This window comes from Quercus robur, chromosome 2 (genome assembly GCF_932294415.1).
Source record: "Quercus robur chromosome 2, dhQueRobu3.1, whole genome shotgun sequence".
NCBI classification, from domain to species: Eukaryota; Viridiplantae; Streptophyta; class Magnoliopsida; order Fagales; family Fagaceae; genus Quercus; species Quercus robur.
The window spans coordinates 94,688,756-94,710,376 of NC_065535.1; the positions used below are offsets into that span (position 1 = coordinate 94,688,756).

Sequence of the window (21,621 nt, forward strand, 5' to 3'; positions counted from 1 at the left end):
AAAAATTAATACTATACATTATAGGTTTGACTTGATGGTAATTTATAAGTTTGAACGGAATCCCATAATTTTATTGTTTAACTCAAAAAGGTGTTCAATTCTATATGGTTTTGTTTTTTAAAGGGAAGCTCTCTTAACTAAAAAAATTTCTCTCTCAAAAAAAAAAACTTTTATTTAAAATTATCAAATGCAAATTCTTAAAGCTGAATTAATTATTAATGCTTTATAAATCTAAGCCTATAATGCAGTTTTACTATAATTTGTCAAATACTCAAAACTAGGGCTGTCCAAGCAAACTAGTCACCTGACAAAACAGAAAAACTGCCAATAGCCTGATCCGATACATTCGTTGGTCGGCTACGGGTCCAGTCTCTTAAAAACCGACTCTTGCAAGTCAAGTGGCGAGTGTCCTCCACCAAAACTCGAGCTACCCAACCTGACCAAAAAACGAACCCTCATAACTACCGAATTCTACCTAGATCCAGCAACTTTTAAACCTTCACCTTTCAAATCTGACCACGTTTGTCCTTTCTCCGCTTAGATCCACTCAAATTCGGCGATGTTTGCTTAGATATGCTTAGATTTGGCAATGTTTGGCTTAGATCCAGTGAGGTTTAGCTCAAATCCACTTAAAATCTAGCCGAATCTTTCTCTCCTCTACTCAGATCCAGTGAAGATCTACCACCACCATAGCTCCATTGGTTCAACCGAACCAACCGATCATCTACTAGAGCCCGATCCAACTCGACCTGTGGTGGTTGCGAGTCGTCACTTCTTCCACTCGATCTAAGCGGGTCAAGAGGCGGTATGATCTCAAACCTAATCCACCTGACCCATGGATAGTCCTACTCAAAACACTAAATAACTTTTTACATAAAACTCTGTTTCTCAAAAGCTTTATAATAAAATCTCTACTTTTTTACAGAAAAATGTCAAATGGACACGATGAAGACAATGGATTGCCTAGAAAAAAAAAATTATAACATCTTTAACACTCCAAACATTTTCTTTCTTATTATTAAATGTTATACCTGTTTTCTAAATTTTGACCTGTCCACAATCATATATAGACTATAAAATATTACCGCCCAACACTTCAAAAATAGAAAGAACTTCCTTTGCCAAAATGAGAGACTGAGAAATGAATTACCATTTGAACAAAATAAGAAAAACGCCATAAGAAGAGAGAAAACTGAAAACCACTCCATCTTGAAAATTATTTTTTTTTTTCAAATGCACCTCAGTGTTTTGCAAGCTTTCAACTTCAACAATCTCATTATTTATAAGTCAATGCTAATTAATTTCATATATGTGGTATTTTTCAATTATGGCATCTTGTTTTAATAAATAAGATATAGAGTAATGCTAGAAATACAAACTTTTTTACAAATTTTTTTATATATTGTTGATGTAGTGAGTGATTATTTATAAATGATAAAGTGATATTTAGGTGTTGGCCTAAATGAAAACCAATAAGAAGTTGGCCATAATAGCATTTTGTAAAAATGCTGTAAAATGGTTTGTAATTAAAAGTGCTACATCCATAACATTTTTACAACAAATCATAGGTGGTTCATTGTTATTGGTTCTAATTTGAACTTGTCATTGAAATTACTATTTTGCCTCACCACTAATAACATGTAACAACCTGTCACTTAGGATTTATTGTGAAAATGTTGCGGTAGGCTTTGTACAAGACCATTTGTTAGTTTAACAATAAGTAGCACATATTCGGAGAAAAACTAATACAATAACTGCATTATAGATTTTACCTGACTTGAGAGAATAATTTAAAACTCTGAAGCCAATCCGCTTTTGGTTTAGTCAATAGTGTGTTAATGTGATTACAGTGCCACTTTTGTATCTCTTATTTTGTATGGGACCTTATGGCATGGGTAGTCTAAACTCTAAGGAACTCCCAGTGGACACTACTATATGTATTTATAAATAAATTAATCTCTTTTTTAATTAATACATATAAAAAAACTATCTCCCTTTCAAGAAAAAAAAATCACCTTCATTAAAAAAAAAAAAAAAAAAAAAAAAAAAAAAAAAAAAAAAAAGTGAGAGACGGAAAACATGCACCAAACCTGACAAATTGTAATCCATTTATATATAAAACTGATCAAAAGTATCAGATAGAATCAAACCTGAATTTTATTTTCTAAATTGAAAAACCAAATTGAAATATTTTTTCTTTGAGAAGAAAACCAAATTGAAATATGTTCAATACATTCCATAGCGTAAATATTTCTCTTTATCCAGGGGCGAAAATTCTTGTGGCATTGGAGGTAACATATGGGCTTTAGCTTTCAAACAACACTCTGTGCATTTATATTTGGACGAGTTTGGCCCATTACATGAGCAACAAATTTCTTTTTTTGATGCTTGCTTTCCCTGTTGTGCTGCCTTCTCTCCTTCCTGCCTTTTTTTGTCCTTGGCTTTGGGCTCAAATTCTTCTTTCTTTTGTTTTGATGAATTGAATGAAGGCTCAAATGATTTTGATGGTTTACCATCATCATGTTTGTTTCTCCAAAATAAAAATAAAAACCAAGAGTCAGACTGACCGCTATTATCGTTCTCGTTGTTGCTGTTGACACTATTCTGCACAAAACCAACAGTAGCATATGGTTAACCAATCAAACAAAGGACATTGGTGGTAGAAAAGAGATTAGATTAACATGGTTGGAGAGGCATTACTTGATCGAGCTCCATGCAAAATTGATTAAAAACTCTTTAAGTTGATATTGTCAATTTCAATAATAAAAAAATTTAGGCCTTTAAATTGAAAACTTTTTTAAGGTTAAAGTTGAAATTTTGGAGCTTTAAAGAAAAGCGATAAGTAATTTATTGTTCGAGTTTTATAAATCCAAATTAAATCTTTAAAACATTATTCACTATAATTTGTTTTTGAAGGGCTCAGAAAGTACTTTAAGGGTTAACTCTCTTGTACTTCAAGGGCTCTTTTGACAATTTTGCTAAAGAGCTTTAAGGAGTTCTTTAAGATTGAAATCAATTTTTAAGTTTAAAGGAAAATTTTGAAACTTTTAAGAAAGTTTCTACAATTTATTGTTCATGTTTTATAAATCCAGAATTTTAATATGCTATATTTACACTATTTTGCCAAATCACTAAAGAACTCCTCAAATTTAAGCTCAATTTAAAAAAAAAAAAAGAAAAAACTCAAACTATAGTGATTTCACATGTGTGTTTTGTTTTCAAAAATAAGGTTAGTGATCAATGTAAATTATGTATACAAATAATAAACATAAACACAAATACTTACCGAGTTTTCGCCACAACAATTCCCTTGATCACCACAAAAACAACAACAACAAGAATCACATGAGCCACCGTCACAACTACAATCACAATTACTAGTACAGTCATCATCACAATTACTAAACTCATCACTCATCTTGAAAGGACCTAGTTAAAGCTTCAAGAAAAATTCACACATAGGAGAGAGACTGAGAGATCAGGGTCTTGAATCTTATATAAATCAACACAACAATGGCTATTTAAGGTTTCTCTTTACGAGTTCTATTTGGAATTGGATTACTTGTTCTATTTCTATGTGGACTACGGCATCTTAAGGTATTTGGTTTTCCTAAATATTAGCACTACGTCGGTGATATTTGAGTTTAACTTCTGTGCGGAGGTGGCGAAAAAGAAGTGATTTACCTCACCCAATTAATGAAAGCCACGTCATCATTTTATAGACAAATCAATACACCCAGCACACACAATCATAGCACCGGAGCTAAACCCCAAATCTTCTCTCCTCCTCTCTTCTTAGCACCGGATCTCTACGCCGCCACATACACCGCCGCACGCGTCGCTTCCTGCGTCTGAAAATTATGTCGGAGCCTTCGCAAGTGTGGTGTCACTACCTCAAGGTGTGTTCTTTGAAGATTTGTTATTTCCCCAAATTTTGGATTTCGAAATATTGATGGGTTTGAGGTATTTTTTGGATATCAATCACTTGATTTGGTATGGGTTTTCCTGGTTTTTGTATTTTCATGGGTTTTGATCGGATTATTAAGTTATAGGTTCAAAGCCTAAAAAAAATCTGATTGGGGTTCTTCATTTTTTTTTTCCAGCTAGCTTGGGTTCTTACTTATTATGTTTCAGCTCCAAATCATGATTCTTGTGGGCTTCCTTTTTAATTTATGAAAATTTTTTGAGGTTTTCTGTGTATTTGGATCCCCTGTATTGCTTTGTTATTGTTCTTTTGAAAGGATTCATTTAGTTAGTTGAATCGTTCTTTATGTTAATAGTTAATACATACCATTCATGTTCTTATAATATATACCGTGGGAATTTGCTGAGGGAATGTGAGTTAGTGAGATTGATTAAATGCAATGAAGTAAAACCAAGGTAGCACCAGCTTTGGTCTAATTTTGTTTCAGCTCTATAACCACGTTTAAATCGTTGGAGAAAAAGAACAATGAAACAAAATTAGACCACAGGGCAACGAAGGGTATCGAGATTGGTAGAATGCAAATAATGCAGTATATTTAAGGTTGGGTAACTTGCCTGTATTATTGAGCATAACAATCACATTTGATATCTGTCTTGCTAACACAAAATAGTCTTGCATTGAACATACTTTCATAAAAAGGATGTCTTTATCACTTCATTTTAGTTTCTACAAATGCAATTCTAGATTTGTACATAAAGATTTATGAAGGCTAACTTTTGAGTGTGTTAGCTTATCAACGTCCATGAATGATAAATTATAGATTGAACTGCCAAATGGGTGCTATCATATGGCTTTGTATCGGCTAAGTTCACGAGTTAGCCAACAAAGTTTTTGTTGATGGTTACGAGTGTTCTCAAGATGTATATGACTTCTTGTTCTTTTTTTTTTTTTTTTTTTTAAATGACTTCTCAAGATTCAAGTGGGTTTTTAAGTGTTTATATTGTCTAATTTCTTTTGTTAATGTTAGCTGCAACTTATTATGTTTTTCTTTTTTCTGAACTATGATGCAGACAGGTGGTTTTGAATATTTTAAGGAAAATTGCCCTACTATCTTGATTGAAATCTTGGAGTATGAGGCTAGAGTTAGTGAACACTCTGTCATCCAATGCTAGCATGGAAATGAAGCCTAAAAATCATGTATTTTGGAGAACAATTGAATCAGCAAAAGTCACTTCCTAGATTTGGTTTTCTATTTAAATAACTGTGGAGGGGATAAAGCCCTGAAATGAGGAAATTTTATATTTGAACTTTCTCTACTTCTTGCTCTTTTCACAGCAAAACCTTGTATTTTTGAGAACAATTGAATTTATAAATCATGCAATTGGCATATTGCAAGTGGTAATTGACTTATTACAGAAGTTGTGTAAATAGTACCTTTGGCATCGCGATGTAATCTTTTAGGCTGTGTTTGGATGGGTGGAATATAGGGAGGATGGAAAATGGGGGAGGGAAAATGGGGTGGAAAAGTTAATTTTCCACTGTTTGGAATGAGGGGAAAATCAGAGAGAGTGGAAAACCGGGAGAAACTTTTCTCTCCCGGGCCCACAAAATTCTTCCTCCCAAAACGGGAGGAAAATCAGTGAGGGAAAACTGCATGAGAAGTTATTTTACCAAAATACCCACCCACCTACCCTCATTCATACCCTCACCTACCCAGCTGAAGACTTTTGCCCACAAACCCACTTGACAACGGATTATATTATTGAAGAGATTACAAAAGTTGGCTTTGTCCTATTCAAGCTCAAGGATGGCCAATGGCTCTAAGGTGCCGTGATCTAATTGGTGTTGCTGAAACAGGGTCAGGGAAGACACTTGCCTACCTGTTGCCTGCCATTGTCCATGTTAATGCCCAGCCAATTCTTTGTAAAGGGTGTAATGTTTGGCTGAAACGTGTGAAAAAAAAAAAAAATGCTGAAATCTGGAAAAAAGAAAAAAGAAAAAAGATTATAATGTAATTTTTACATTATAATAATAAAAATGTAAATATAAATTTATATATATGATGTGGTAAATTTTATATTATTTAATGAGTACAAATAAATTTACTTCTAATATATTATGTAACAAGAGTATAATAGTCAATTCATATAAATTATATTTTCCATCCTTCCATTTTTCTCTCCAACCAAACAAAAGAGTTTTCCACCCTCCCACTTTTCCACCCCTCCAACCAAACACATAAGAGGGAAAACTAAATATTTTCCATCTTCCCACTTTTCCATCGCCCCACAATTTTCAATCCTCCCATTTTTCCACTCCCCCATCCAAACAAAGCCTTAGAGATCTATCTAGTGGCAAATGGCAATTGTTTCTCTATTAAATCTTTCGACATCACTAAAATAGACTTCCACCAATTATTTCTCCATATTAAATTGTTGAAGGAATCGGCTAGTTTACAAGAAGGTGAATAAAACTTTAAATTTTTATCAACACATCTCAAAAACTTTTAATCATTTCTTTCCAGTAATATAAAACCTGTCACAATTTAATATTTAAAGGATCATGAGATTGATAAGTACTCCATACAATTGTTGAAAAGTTTTTAATTTTATTGTTTAATCTAAAGTATAACCTATCACATAGTTTGAGAATATATTTGAAAATAAAACCTGTCATAATTCTATTTAACTGTCTCTAATTCAAAATACATTCATTTGAAACAAATAAAACATGTCATGATATATTGTACGAAAAGAAGATCACAAGATTGGAAATACATTTGAAATGAAAGTTGTCGTGATATATTGTACAAAAAGAGGATCACAGGATTGCAAATACATTTGCAATAAAACCTGTCGCGGTTTCAGTATACAAAAGAGGATCATACGATTGGAAATATATTTAAATAGAACCTATCACAATTCTTTCTAAAAGTTTCTAATTCACAATACATTAATATGAAAGTTTCAGAAAGTTTTGATGATTCAATTGCTCTCCAAAAAACAGGATTTTTAGGATTCATTTCCATGCCGCCGTTGGATGACAGATTGTGCACTAATCTTAGCCACATACTCCAAGAATTCATTCAAGACAGTAGGGCAGTTTTCCTTTGAAGTATTCAAAACCATCTATCTGCATCACAGCTGGGAAAAAAAATTGAGAATAAGCTGCAGCCAAAATTAGAAGAAAAATCTAGACAATAAAAACACTTAAACACAACTTGAATCTTGAGAAGTCATTACAAAACGAAGGGCATAACTACACAACAAAGCAACAGAAATATCAAACCTAATGGTGAACTTTTAGTCATACTTGCTGTCATCAATCTAGTCTGACAATTTTTTTTAAAATTTTTTTTTATCATCAATCCTAGTTTGACACTCTCACCAATAGATCTGGAACATTTAGAAAGACTAGCAGTTTTTTAAAAGTATGTCATTAGCATCTGCCGATGTACTTCAATTTTAGTTATGACATTCTCGCAATCAGATTTTTAATATTTATTAAAATGTTAATTAACTTTTCCTTCTTGTAACAGAATTTTATCAAACATGATTTCTTTGACATTACTGTATGGGGCATAGTACTAAACCCAGATCAATTGACCCACATTAATGATTTACTAACTTTCAGGATCAGGATCCTTTTTGAGGATATGTTAAAATTTCATTAACTTTTCCTTCTTGTAACACAAGTTCATCAAACATGATTTCTTCTACATTAGTGTATGGGGCACTAGTACTAAAAGTAAAAGCCCACCCAGATCAACTGACCCACGTTAATCAAATCCACAAGGACATCATGTTAAACCGTGAAATTGTTTAATTAAATTAAAAGAGATAGCATGAAAAAGCAAGCAAGTGAAAATTAAGTCTGAATTAGATGGCATGAAAAAACAAAACTATCCGGCCAGGGAGAGGGGAGTGTGGCCGGTAGGTGGGCATATTGAGCGCAATTACTCATTCAGTTATCCTCTCAAATGAGAGTCCCCTGTATTCTCCAGGCCTTTCCAGTAGAATGCAGTTCAAAATGCAACTTGATAGCAAACTACTTAAGGGCCAAATTTACAAAACTCCTATGGGCTCAGGGGATAGTTAAACACTTAATATCACAGGTGTGTAATTGAGAATGAGAGAGAGATGCAAACATATTGACTAATAATTCATATTATTTAAACTGAAGGATGAGTACCATAGCATTCTACCGAATTTTTATTATTTGATCTCGTTTAAGTAAATTTCATATCACATTTTTAAAACATATAAGAATTAAAAAAAAAAAAATCTCATTTCCCACGGTATATATTATAGGAACATGAATGGTATGTATGTAAGCATTAACTATTAACATAAAGAACAACTCAACTAACTAAATGAATCCTTTCATATTTCAAAAAAAAAAAAAATAAATGAATCCTTTCAAAAGAACAATGGCAAAGCGATACAGGGGATCCAAATACATAGAAAACCTCAAAAAAAAATTCATAAATTAAAAAGAAAGCACACAAGAATCATGATTTGGAGCTAAAACATAATAACAAATCAATATTTCGAAATCCAAAATTTGGGGAAATAACAAATCTTCAAAGAACACACCTTGAGGTAGTGACACCACACTTGCGAAGGCTCCGACATAATTTTCAGACGCAGGAAGGACGCGTGCGGCGGTGTATGTGGCGGCGTAGAGCTCCGGTGCTAAGAAGAGAGGAGGAGAGAAGTTTTTTATTTTATTTTGAAAATAGATAGAAGTATATTAAAAAAACTGAAGGAGTACAAAGTCTGCTGTAGGGGTGGCTCCCACAGACCAGACCCCAACAGTCAATACAATCAAAAGGAAAAGAAAACTATAAATCAAAAGGAAAATAAAACTATAAAGTAAAATGTATGCAAGAATCACAAAAGTGACGGTAGCACACTCAGGTGCTCAGATGGTAGGCCTGCTACGAGTGAAACGTTGGTATTTGTCCAATAACGTTTCTGCACTCTTGAGTATTGCATGCGGCGGGGTTTGAGACGCTTCAAAGTAAAATCTATTTCACGCGTTCCATATGGACCATGTCACCATGGCCCACAACTCAAATTCTTTGCGGGACAACCTTCCCTTTAAAGATTGGGCTAAGCTGAAGAACGTCCTAGCCGAGGAGTCACTCTTCTGCAATTTTCCTTTGACAAGAGCCCATACATTTCGTGCTAAAGGGCACTGCCACAGGATATGGAGAACCGTCTCATCACTCGAACCACACACCGCACATTTAGGGTCAATGGGTACTCGCCGACGTGCTAAGTTTGCTCGAGTAGGTAGGATATCTGAGCTAGCCCCCCACACGAAGTTTCGTACCTTAGGAGGGATAGGTAACTGCCACAGCCAGTTCCACATGGGCTTGTCTTCTTGCACCCTGGAGTGTTCGTCGTTCCCTGTCCCATTCATCCGGAGTGATACTTGATAAGCAGTTCGAACCGAAAACGTTTGGGCCTTATTTTCATTCCATATTAGTGTATCTCGACCCTCTAAACTCCCCAGGCGAATCCGCAGAACTTCATCTCTCGACGGTGGTTGAAACCAAGCATTGACCTTCCCCCTGTCCCACTGTTTAGTTTGTGGGTTTATAAAGTCCACCACCCTTAACATCAAGTCCACCCCATCATGAAAAGTCGGGGTGTGAGGTAGCCACTTGTGAGACTGAATACCAACCGAGCTCCCATCGCCGATTTTCCATATGGATCCCATCCTAATTAGCTCCCTAGCATTGAGGAGACTACGCCACACGTAAGAGGGGTTGCACCCAAGTTCGGCCTCCATGAATGAGCATGTGGGGAAGTACCTTGCTTTGTACACTCGGTAGAACAACGAGTGTGTCCCATGGATGAGTCTCCACGCCTGCTTAGCCAACATCGCAAGGTTAAACGCATGAATATCGCGAAAGCCCACCCCCCCTCTATTCTTAGGAGTGCACAGCTTGCCCCAGTTGATCCAGTGAATTTTCTGCTCATTTCGAGTCTGCCCCCACCAATACTTTGCCAATACTGAGTTCATCCCATCACATACAGCTCTAAGGATTTTGAAGATGCTCATCAAGTACGTAGATATTGCCTAGGCCACCGTCTTAATAAGGACTTCTCTCCCAGCCTTAGAGATTTTTTTTTTCTTCCACCCCATCACCCTTTTAGAGATCCTTTCCTGAAGATCCTTGAAGGTACTGACTTTTGATCTGCCCCCCATTATGGGTAAACTTAGATATTTTTCGCAGCTTGTCATTACCTGCGCCCCAAACATAGACTGAATATTTTCTTGAACCTCTCGACGTGTGTTCCTGCTAAAGAACAATGCAGTCTTTTGGCGATTAATAACCTGCTCTGAAGCCTTTTCGTACTGGGCTAGCATGTCCATCAACCGACGACATTCATCCGTTTTTGCTTCACTAAACAGTAGGCTATCGTCAGCGAAAAGAAGGTGAGAGATACGCACCCCACCCTGACAAGAAGTAAGTCCTTTCAAGTGGCGGGTTTCAGTCGCCTTTCGCAGCAAGGACGAGAACCCTTCAGCGCAAAAAAGGAAGAGGTATGGAGACAATGGGTCCCCTTGCTTGATGCCTCTAGAGGGGGAGACATATCCGCAAGGTTCGCCATTAATAATGATGGAGTAAGAGGTTGTACGTACTGTCAGCATTGCGAGGTCCACCCACTGCATTGGAAAACCGATTCTCAACATGATTTTTTCAAGGAATTCCCATTCCACCCTACTGTAAGCCTTGCTAACATCAAGCTCGACTGCCATGTGCCCGACCTTCCCTCTCCGCCTATTCCGCATCCTGTGTATCATTTCATATGCAACAGAAGTATTATCTGTGATAAGCCGGTCAGGTACAAATGCACTTTGGGAGTCCGAGATAACATTAGATAATATAGGTTTCACCCGATTCGCAAGTACTTTTGAGATAATCCTTGAGACAACGTTACCCAAACTTATAGGACGGTATTCAGTGATGAGTTGAGGATCCTTCTTTTTAGGAATTAGCATAATATGTGTATAGTTCATTTTATGCAAGTACCTCCCTGAGTGTAAGACAGAAAAAATCGCTGCAGTGACGTCGTGCCCTACAACGTGCCAAAATCTTTGGAAAAAGAAGGGAGACATACCGTCCGGGCCTGGTGACTTAGAGGGGTGCATCTGGAAGAGGGCTGCCCGGACCTCCTCCTCGGTGTATGAACACATCAAGCTCCTTGCCATCTCTTCAATCACTACGTTATCCACAGAGCTTAGCACATCCTCCATGCTAAGTTCCGTTGAAGCAGTGAACAAATCTTTGTAGTATGCTTCTGCTATGGCTGCTATCTCCCCTGTATTTGTGCACCAAACCCCATTTGAATCATGCAGGCCCTCGATGGTATTTTTCCTGCATCGTTGGCTAGCCCGTTGGTGAAAATACTTCGTGTTCTTGTCTCCAGCGGGAAGCCAGATGGACCGAGATCGTTGACGCCAGAACACCTCTTTGTGGTGTAGAAGGTCATTAATCTCTCTTCGAACCTCATTTATTTAGTCCAAATTTTCCCCGAAACCCACTGCCCTTAGCTCCTCCAGCTCACCCTGTTTGGTGTTTAACTTGTCCCGGGTGTTCCCGAAGGTATTCCTACTCCAAGCCACGAGGTCCATCCTGCACCTTTTAATTTTTTCAAACAAACAAAACATAGGACTACCTATAGGTTGATTTTGTGTCCAAGAGGTTCTAATCCAGTCTTCACACTCTGGGTGGGCCACCCACTTCTCCTCGAACCGGTGAAGCTTTGTTTTTCGGTGATGGCGTAAACCAGTGGGCTCAGTGGTTAACAAGATGGGGTCATGGTCAGAATAGACTGCTGTCATGTGAAGGACTTTTGCCTGTGGGTAAAGCTCTCGCCAATCCTACGAAGCACAAACCCGATCAAGTCGTTGTTCCACAAAGTCAACCCCATGTCTTCCGTTTCTCCATGTGTATCTATAGCCTTGAAAGCCCAAGTCCACTAGCCCGCAGTGAAGAAGTGTGGTCTGGAAATCCTGCATGGGTCGTAGCGGTTTGGGGGTTCAGCCATTCCTCTCATCAGAGTTGAGGATTTCGTTAAAATCGCCGAGACACACCCAAGGAAGTGATGCCCGACCCGCTAGATGCCTCATCAAATGCCATGTCTCACACTTTAGCCTTTCTTCAGGGTGCCCATAAACCCCTGTCAGTCGCCAAAGTAATTGCGATGGGGAAGAAATATGGATGTCAATGTGGTTAGGGGAGTAGGTCTGGGTAGAGACCACCACTTTATTCTTCCAAAGCAAAGCAAGCCCACCACTACGGTTCACACTAGGCACAACTAGCATCGAGGGAAACTCCAACTCCGTTTTAATGGACTGCATCTCACTGACTTTCAATTTTGTTTCCATAAGAAACAAAATTGTCGGTCCTTTTTTTCTTACCAAATCAGTAAGTACTTGAACTACCCGGCGGTTCCCAAGCCCCCGGCAATTCCAGCTCATGATGATCACGGTGTTCGGCGGGGCTGAGAGGCAGCCGCCGCCGTTGGAATAGTTGGTTTAGTTTCATCGGCCAAAACCTTTTGCCGCTTATTCTTCTCCTTCTCTGCATTAGAAACTTCTTTGTGCTTGTGGTCTCGTTCAGCTCTCTTAGTACCAACCCGAGTGAAAGAGTTGGTGGGTTTGTCTTTCTTTTCATTGCATTGGGTTTGTGAAGTTGTTTTTCACGTAGTTGCTTTTTGTGGAAAATTACTAGTAGACCCCTTCTCCCATGCACGTGAATGTGGTTTCACTTTTGGCACGGATTGGGTCACGTGACCTTCTTTACTTTCTTGTTTATCCATACTATATAATATAGGTACAGTGAAAAGGTCATGTGTTGGAATGTCTGAAACCATAGAGTGTCGGTGTGGGCTGTCATGGGGTTGGCAGGTCTGTTTCGGTGTATGGTCGGCTTCTATGGGATTTGGTTTCAAGGTGTTAGGTTCTGGTGGCAACTTTTGCTTGATCTGTGGAGAAAAATTGTCTTTGTCAGTCCCATGAATTCTGGATTTTCCGCCTTCGCAGGTGTCTACGTTTACAGTGCCTCGAAAATCGGTGTTGTCGGTCACATCACTCAGATTCAACCTTGGAGTTTCCGTGACCTGTGCGTCCCTTAGTGGCGTCGAAGTCGCCAGCGTTGGTCTGTGCCGTGGAGGGCTGTCCTCGGTACTTTGTGGACTGCCTGGTTTTGTTCGAATCCTAGCGCGAAGCCATTCTCCGTATGGCCTACTCTCGGTGGTTCCTTCGTACAGATGAGGGCATCAGTTTGCATCGTGACCCACTTTACCACACTGAAAGCACATTCCGACGAGCCTCTCGTACTTGTAAGCAACCTTGACTTGGTCGCCTTCTGGACTTACCACCTGACCGCCTCTCCGTATTGGTTTCTCAAGCGGTATCTCCACTCTAATCCGCAGAAAGCGGGCCTGGTTCGACGCGAGTTCCTTACAGTCTACTTCCATCACTCGCCCGATACCCCGACCGATATCCAGCCCCGCTTCCTCGTTGATGAGGTCGAAAGGCAGACCCCATACCTGGACCCATATTGGCAAACACGTGAACCGAACTGACCTGGCTGTCAAACCCATCTCCCATCTCTGCAACACCAACATATTGTTCTCGAAGCTCCACGGATCGTTGTCCCACACCCATTATAGTTGGCTTTCCAATGAGAACCTGAACTGAAACAGTCCTTCCCCAACTTCTACGATTTTGAGGTTGCTACCCATTTTCCACACAGACCATAGGAGGTTTTTTGCAGCTCTTGCATTGAATGGGCAAGTGGTCATGAATTTTCCGATGAGGCTAAGGGAGTATTCCTCAAGAATCCCGTCCCTACCGGCCGCTCATATGGTGATAAGCTCCTCCTCTTCAGATGTTAATGAAATGTTTTGGATCCGTTCAATGAAGTCAGAATCCATTTAGGAAGAAGAGAGGGAGGGGAAAAGAAGTATACTGTATGAGGAGGAAAAGTTACGAATATGTCCGCTCTTACTCTCCACCGGTAGAGCCACGGTCAGAGGATAAGAGAAGGAGGGCTCACCCTTGGTGAGAGGAAACACTCCTACGAGAGGAGAAAAATAGAATTCACCAAAGTTACCTCCGGACAGAAGTTAAACTCATAAAATATTAGCACAATGCGAGTCCATATCAGGTTTAACAAAAGAGAAGAGAGGTTTTACGCCACCAATGAGGAGCTGCCACGTCAGATATTCAATGAGGACTCAATACACTCTATCACAACGAATTCTAGCTCAAATAAAACCAAAATCACCAAACAGAACGTGTTCAGAAGCCTTACCTGGAGAAAACAGCACCAACACCAACGCCTCCTCTCCTCTGACCAACGGAGCTCCTCCTCGCCACTGGAGCCGGTGCCCACGCACCCAAATGCTTCGGTTTGTTCCGATTAACCCTTTATTGTTTGTGAAAGTTCAAAAACGTGTACAAAAACACTTTTGAACGTTTAGACCCCCAAAAACCAATTTAATCAATACAAGCAATATGTTAAACAACTAGTGTGCGGAAACTTAACATATGCTATAACATGGAATTGATTAAACAACTATCTAAGCCACATCAAAATAAACCACAGCAGATTAATGTAAAGGCAGAGATAGAGAGGAAGGAAGATGCAAACACAGCGATAACACCAGATATGTTATCGAAGAGGAAACCGAAGACCTCGGCGAAAAACCTCTCCGCCGCCCTCCAAGCGGTAATCAATCCACTAGAAAATACAGTTGGGATACAAGGACAGCAATAGACCCTCCAAGCCTAATCTACCCAATGCACCTAAGCCCTCCAAGCTTCTTGCTCCAACGAGGTTGCGCCGAACCTTTTTCTTTTCTAGCTTTCCGGATTCCGCTACTACACCGTAGCATCAACCAATAAAGATTGGCTCCTTCCTAACTGCTTCCCAGAACTCCAAACGTCTGTCTCACAGAGATGATAATGGTGAGAACCAGGTTTGGTATAATGGCCTCTCAAGGATTTGACAATGGAGAGGAAGAGAGTGAGGGATTTTGATGAGACTCTAAGGTAGAGATTGTGGGTGAAATAATATGGTTTTTCTTTAGGGTTTCTCTCTCAAAATTCTCTCTGGAAGCTCTCTTTCAATTGTGGGTTAAAAGGGTATTTATACTGGAGTGAAGAGGAATGCGAAACGTCAGGTTTTTCTCCAAAACAGGGGTGGCTCGCGGCTTGACCTCGCGGCTTGACTAAGTCGCGAGTTCCAGTCGCGAGTTAACCGTATGGCCAGTTGTCCTGTTTTGTCCTGTAGTGCTCCAGCTAGCATGACTGTTCATCTTCCAGCATGCTTGGCACGTGTGCAGATTCTGGCGGGTTGAAGCCGCGAGTCCAGCCGCGAGTTCCAGCCGCGACACTCTGTTTTCTTGCACACTCTTGAGCAATCTTCACACTATCTCACTCACTACCCTTACAACAATCCCACCTAAATACAGGGTTACTAAATGCTGAATTACAAGCAAATTTGGCATGGAATAAAGCCAATTAGATGGTTGAATAAATTCAACCTTACAATCTCCCCCTTTGGCTATTCCGTGACAAAACCCTAAAACAGACTCTAGACTTAACATGTGAGTTGGGAACAGTTGATCAAAACTCACTCACACCTAATTCTAGAAGCTGTGAAGCACTTGAATCATATGAACATAAACTCCTGAAACACAACAATACACCATGATCATTGTAAGCAGAAAATTATTAATGCATATGAAACAGGCAAAAAGAGATCAAGCATAAGATGGAGTTAATGAACAAACCATGGCTTGATCAACCAAGTGAACACCACAAGGTAGTGATCACAGTGTTCATTCACACTTGGAATGAACACAAGGACATACAAGCTAACAAGCACAAAGCAAGACACTTGTATGTTCAACACTCAACCAATGCATAGCTCACATGGCATATGCATCTAGGAACAATCTTACAAGGGCACAAGAGTGACAGTACATAAACCACAATGCAGAACATTTAGATTTAAAATACTGATTTCACATAGCATAAAGGCTGCACTTAAGCATGGTACATACCACAAGGCCTACAAACTATGCATAAAACAATAACCCTAAAAGCTTACATAAGCAAATGGGTACAAACCAACAAATACCTGAATAATCATCATCAAACATATATAAAAGTTTATCCAAGAGTATATGAAGAAAGTTAGAAACAGTTATACACCAAAACACAGTGTATCAAAACCAAAATAACCATAAGTTTTGAAGATAAGACGAAAAACAAAATTATGTGTGTGTGTGTACTCCCCCTATCACTATGCACACTTCCCTTTGAACTTTTCTCCCCCTTACTGAATGCTCTCCCCCTTTTTGTCACGAATAGCTAAAGACTCTCGTCCAACTTTCGTTGAATCTCATCTAGCTGATTCTCCATAGTCTCGAGTCGCATTTGGACATGGTTGTTTGTGGAGTAGAGAAGTGCCACAAGCTCATCAACCCGTTTCTGAATATGCTCAAGAACACTGCCAACTCTGTCAGTAGGAGAAGCAGTTTGTGCTTGCGGAATACCAGCCGGTGAAGCTTCAGGAACATCACGAGATGCAGATGTGGTATGTGCAGGTGTCTCTGAGTCAGGGGCAGATGAAGGACCCGGAGAGATGTGAGCATGTCTTAGTGATTTGGAGGAGTGACTTCTGCTCGCTTGAAGAGTTAACAAAGAAATGGGACGTTGACGAGTCAACATTTTACCATCTGCAGGAGGAATAATGCCAGCACTAAGGATGAGTTTCATGACGAGACTGCAAAATGGAATGATTCCTCGAGCTGTAGATCGACAAGCGGTCTTCCTCAAGTTGTAGTAGATGTGAGCACATATATCAATGGGGGCTCCGGTAATGAGATCACACAGAAATATAGCTCTCCCAAGATTGATGAATGTAGTGTTGGACAATGGGTAGAGATTGGTGAACATGATCAACTTCAGTGTGGTCAACTCAGGTGCAAACTTTGCGGTGCTGATGGAAGTTCCTGCACTAGACACCTCATGATCGTGTCCTAGGATTTGTAGAATTTCCCCAACCTCTGGATTTCGTTCATCATAGGGAGTTAAGTTCACATTCTGAGGTCTGGTGATGCCGAGAAGATCTGCGATGGAGTCTGGGGTAACACTAAACTCTGTTCCTCTGACCCAGAAAATGAGGATAGGTCCAAGATCAGATGCATTGGAGAAGCATTCCTTGACCAGCTCATCCATTGGATCATCAAAGTTTCCGAACAAGTTTGCCCAGTCTCGTTTCTCAAAGATTCGAGGGATGAAAGTAGTCCCTAAGGTGTTGAACTCTACTACCCGCTCCACTATAGTTGTTGACTTGTCAAACACATTTGAGTAGGCGTGTGAGTTCAGGGGAACTCTGAATCTATCCTCATTGGGATCTTGAGATGCTTGAGATGAAAGACGAGTCCTTTTAGCAACTGGGGTTGCTGGTTCGTCAGAAACAATGTCTTTACCCCTGGAAGATCGACGAGACATCTGCAAGAGAACAGGCCAACAGAAAAGAACCAAGCAACAATACCTCACAAAAGATTGTCAACAAGATTCAGTATAAACAATATTTCAATATAAAAACCCAGACTGAATAAAGTGCAGACCCAACCAATCCTTCCAACAAAGGACGCATAAACTAATACGTGCATCAAAGTTGGTGAAAGTGCACCAAGACAAAGAAAGGCAACACAACTGTCATTGAGACACGGTAACATGACCATGATATGCAATAAGAAACAGCATATGAGCATTTAGAACAGATAACATAAATCACTCCATCAGAGACAGGAACATGGGGAAAATATTTCAATCATGAAGAAACCAAACATCCACACTGGAGCACGTGGAAAGACAAACATTATGTTATCATATCAACTCAGAAACCAGAACCAAACACCAACATCAATATTCAGGCAAGTGTAATGAGTAAGTCACATAAACACCAAACCCATTTCAGAAAAGATCCTCAGATTCAATAATCAGCAAAAAAAATCAGAACAATGAAAAACACATAGACTGCTCAGCATGAAAACGGGTGAGAACAATATCAAAACAGGATACGCCATACCCATTACACATAGAGATAAGAATAACAAACACAAAACCAGTCCAAAACAGTAACAGAAATATGCAGGAAACAGAAACTGAGATTTGAGAAAGCAAAACCCATACCTTTTCTTGATGATTTGGAGAAGAAACGAAGCACCAAAAGGATTTGAAAAATGGATTCACGACGAGTTTTGGGAGAAAACAGCAGTTTTAAGAGAAAATGAACAGTTACAAAAGTTCGAGGGAAAACTGAAAGAGGTTTAAAACTGCTCCTGTTTCTGCAAAACACGCGATTTTCGCGACTGGTTCAAGTCGCCACACAGTCGCCAGCTCAAGCCGCCAAAACAGTCGAGGAAAATTTTGAAAAAATTTTTCTAAGTGTTTTTCGCGACTGGAAGGTCTACCCGCGAGTGAGTCGCGAGCCGAGCCGCGAAAATCTCTGAGTGAATCTCGCGACTGGACCTTCCACTCGCGAACAAGTCGCCAAAACTGACCAGCGAAGATGCAACTGAGGCTCGCGACTTGACACACCCGCGACTGAGCCGCCAAAACAGGGCAAAACTGTATTTTTGAAATTTTCAGATTTTTCCAGCAAAATACTTTCCAAAAACACCTAAAACACTCAAAAATCTTTTTGTGCTTGAATTATCAAAGATTGAGCATGTGAAAACACATTTTATCAAGTACAATCACACAAATGAATACGGCATTTATCAAACATAAACTTGTGTGTTGTGTGTGGATATCAACAATGAAATAGTCCTTTGTCTAATGTGAAGCTTCAATGATCAATTCAACCAAGGCATACACAATTAGCACTAGATCATGTGACCAATCTCAATTATAGAAATATGAATATATGACTTCCCACACAACTTGATAACATAACTTCGAGCCTTTCATTTGACTCCACTTTCAGCCATAACATATGATCTTTTGAGGCAATCATCTCTCATTGTGAGAGGTATAGACAACATTTTTCTTTGAAGAACAGGCCTTTGGCCTTTTTGAAAGAAATTTCACTTTTGATATAAGGTCGCTTACCCTTTTTCCTAGTCAAATACTAGAATGTGCGACAGGCTTTTGCAGCTCAATATCTCTTTTCATTTGGAGATTTACATTTAGTGAGCTCTTTTTAGCAAAAAAAATAAAAAATGGGAAGAGATATAGACACAAGTCTATGCATGTTTCAAGATCAACATAACCATTCACTAATCATTCATGACAAGTTCGAAGATCTATTTACAACAATCACATAGAATTCAAGATTTTTCCCATAGTGATATGAGTGCATGAAGACAAGCAATGTTCGACAATGCACAAAGCCATTAGCACAAAGGTACACGGCAAAACGAGTTTTAAGACAAAACTCAACAAAGTCAAACAAGCCTTTTTGATTTTCAAATTTTTATGTAATTTTTGGATTTTTGACTCAAAAAAAAAACAAAAAGATTGATAAAACACAATTAAGAAATATTCGCAAACAAACAACCAAAATCAAAAACAACAAGCATACCAAACAAACATAGTCACAAAGCATAGGAAGTATTAATGCATGGACATGTTGTAATGCTTATGCATGAGTACCCCTTTTCACCCACACGTCACTTGCGTTTGGGGTGATTTCCTTAAAGGATTGGGTACGAGAGTTAGGGCTTTCAAACCTTCGTGAGAAGCTTTCCAAGCAGTTGGTGAATGCACCAATCATCTTCATCACGTTCACCATTCCGGGATCTCCATGTTGCTCTCTAGGTTGATCACCTGCCCAAGTTCTCCTATCAACTCTTGGTCCTCCTGACCTTTGAGGAGTTGCACTGTTCATTGCCCTCAGCTTTTGGCAATTTGGTCGAGTGTGCCCTTGAAGTCCGCAATAATGGCACACATACATTCCTCTAGGACCTCTTTGTGGTCGTGGGCGTGACTTGGCACGAGACTCGGACCTGCCCATAGACTGATTCCGATGATTCAGCATCCGTTGGTCCACCACATTCTTCTTTTTCTCCACCTCGAGGTTCACACTCGTAGAGTCAGCTACAACTGGATCTTTGGACTTCACAAACTTCACTTCTTTAGTGACATTTCCAGTTGAGCTACTTCCTCCGGTATATCCCAGTCCGGATTTGTCTGAGAAGCTCTTTTGAGATGATATAACATCATCAAGCTTCTTGGTGGTGACCCTCTCTATTTTTGCATTTGCTTGAACAACCTCACTTTCAAGAAATCTAACTTTAGTGTAAGCTTCGGAGAGCTCGCCATTCAAAGTTTCAATCTCGCATTTGGCCTCCCTATACCGGATTAGGAGACTTTTGTAGTCCTCCTCAGCCTTCTTCATCTTTCTCACAGCAGCCTTGGCCACCCTTGTGTATTCACCAGATTTCTCCAAAAGTGAGTTGTAATTTTCTTGAAGAGTAGCTGTGCTTTCTTCTTCTTCAGCTTCCGATTCTTCAACAATACCTAGTGAGTCATCCTCACTATGTTCTCCAAGGTCTTGAACAAGCAAATTCAATTCATCCGAAGACTCAACATGAGCAATAGTCATGAAAGCTGAATAGTTCCCTTCTCCATCACAGCTCTCTTCAGATTCTGAGTCGGATGAGTCGGAATCACTTAAGGTCGTGGCATACACCTTGCCTTTTGATTTCAAATAATTAGGACATTCCCTCTTGAAGTGTCCATGCCCGTTGCATTCAAAACAAGTAACACCTTGTGTTGATTGGGATTCTTTTCCATCTTTCCTTTGGAACTCCCTTTTCTCCCTTCCAGAATTTTGGAATTTTCTCTTATCATCAAATTTTCCATTGTTTTTGAATTTCAAAAACTTCTTGAAATTTTTAACAAGATAGGCTACATCCTTGTCCACCATATCTTCTCCCGAAGAGCCTTGATCTTCCACCTTCTCATTGACAGTCTTTAGAGCAAGGGATTTTCCCTTCCGTTGATTTGGCAGTGACATCTCATAGGTCTGTAGAGATCCAACCAGCTCCTGTACCTTGATGTCGTCAAGATCCTTGCTCTCTTCAATGGCTGTCACTTTGGCACGGAAGCTTTCCGGCAATGATCGAAGGATCTTCCTTACAATCTTAGAGTCCTCCATCTTCTCCCCCAAGTTAAACTTGCTGACAACCACTTCATTTAACTTCCCATAGAACGAGTCGAAAGACTCATCCTCACTCATCTTGAGCTCCTCAAACCGAGTGGTCAGCATTTGTAACTTGGTATCTTTCACCTTCTTCGTGCCTTCATAAGTTGTTTCCAGAATCTCCCATGCATCTTTGGCAATAATAATGTGAGAAATCCTGTGAAATTCATCTGGAGACACACCACAGAAAATAGCATTTAGTGCTTTACTGTTAGCATTAGATGCAGTAAGTGCTGCCTTATCCCATGTGGATTTGGCTGCCTCAGGTTTGGCCCAACCAATCTCAACAGCATCCCACACGGATTCATCAATAGAGCATAAAAAGGCTCTCATACGAACCTTCCAAAATGCATAATTACTTCCATCAAAATATGGAGGTGCATTAAGGGATTGAGACCTATCCATCTCAAAAGAAAGGGAGTCAAGGATCACACAATGGTAA

At 39.5% G+C, this 21,621-nt stretch overlaps 1 protein-coding gene and 2 long non-coding RNA genes across 5 annotated transcripts in view; 1 reads left to right on the top strand and 2 right to left on the bottom strand.

Moving 5' to 3' along the window:
- Positions 1-2,204: 2,204 nt before the first annotated feature.
- LOC126715975 (ion channel POLLUX-like) overlaps positions 2,205-21,621 on the bottom strand; it is a 37,107-nt gene continuing 17,690 nt past the window's right edge. For all 3 annotated transcript variants that reach the window (XM_050416859.1, XM_050416857.1, XM_050416858.1), the window contains one exon: positions 2,205-2,604. In XM_050416859.1, coding sequence (XP_050272816.1) covers positions 2,227-2,604 — 378 coding nt within the window. In that variant the 3' untranslated portion in view covers positions 2,205-2,226. The remainder of the gene's footprint in view (positions 2,605-21,621) is intronic.
- LOC126715997 (uncharacterized) lies at positions 3,522-5,335 on the top strand. Its single transcript, XR_007651987.1, has 2 exons — positions 3,522-3,899; positions 4,996-5,335. It is a non-coding gene; the product is annotated as an uncharacterized LOC126715997 (long non-coding RNA).
- LOC126715994 (uncharacterized) lies at positions 6,704-8,730 on the bottom strand. Its single transcript, XR_007651984.1, has 2 exons — positions 8,521-8,730; positions 6,704-7,068 (listed from the first exon to the last, which is right to left on the bottom strand). It is a non-coding gene; the product is annotated as an uncharacterized LOC126715994 (long non-coding RNA).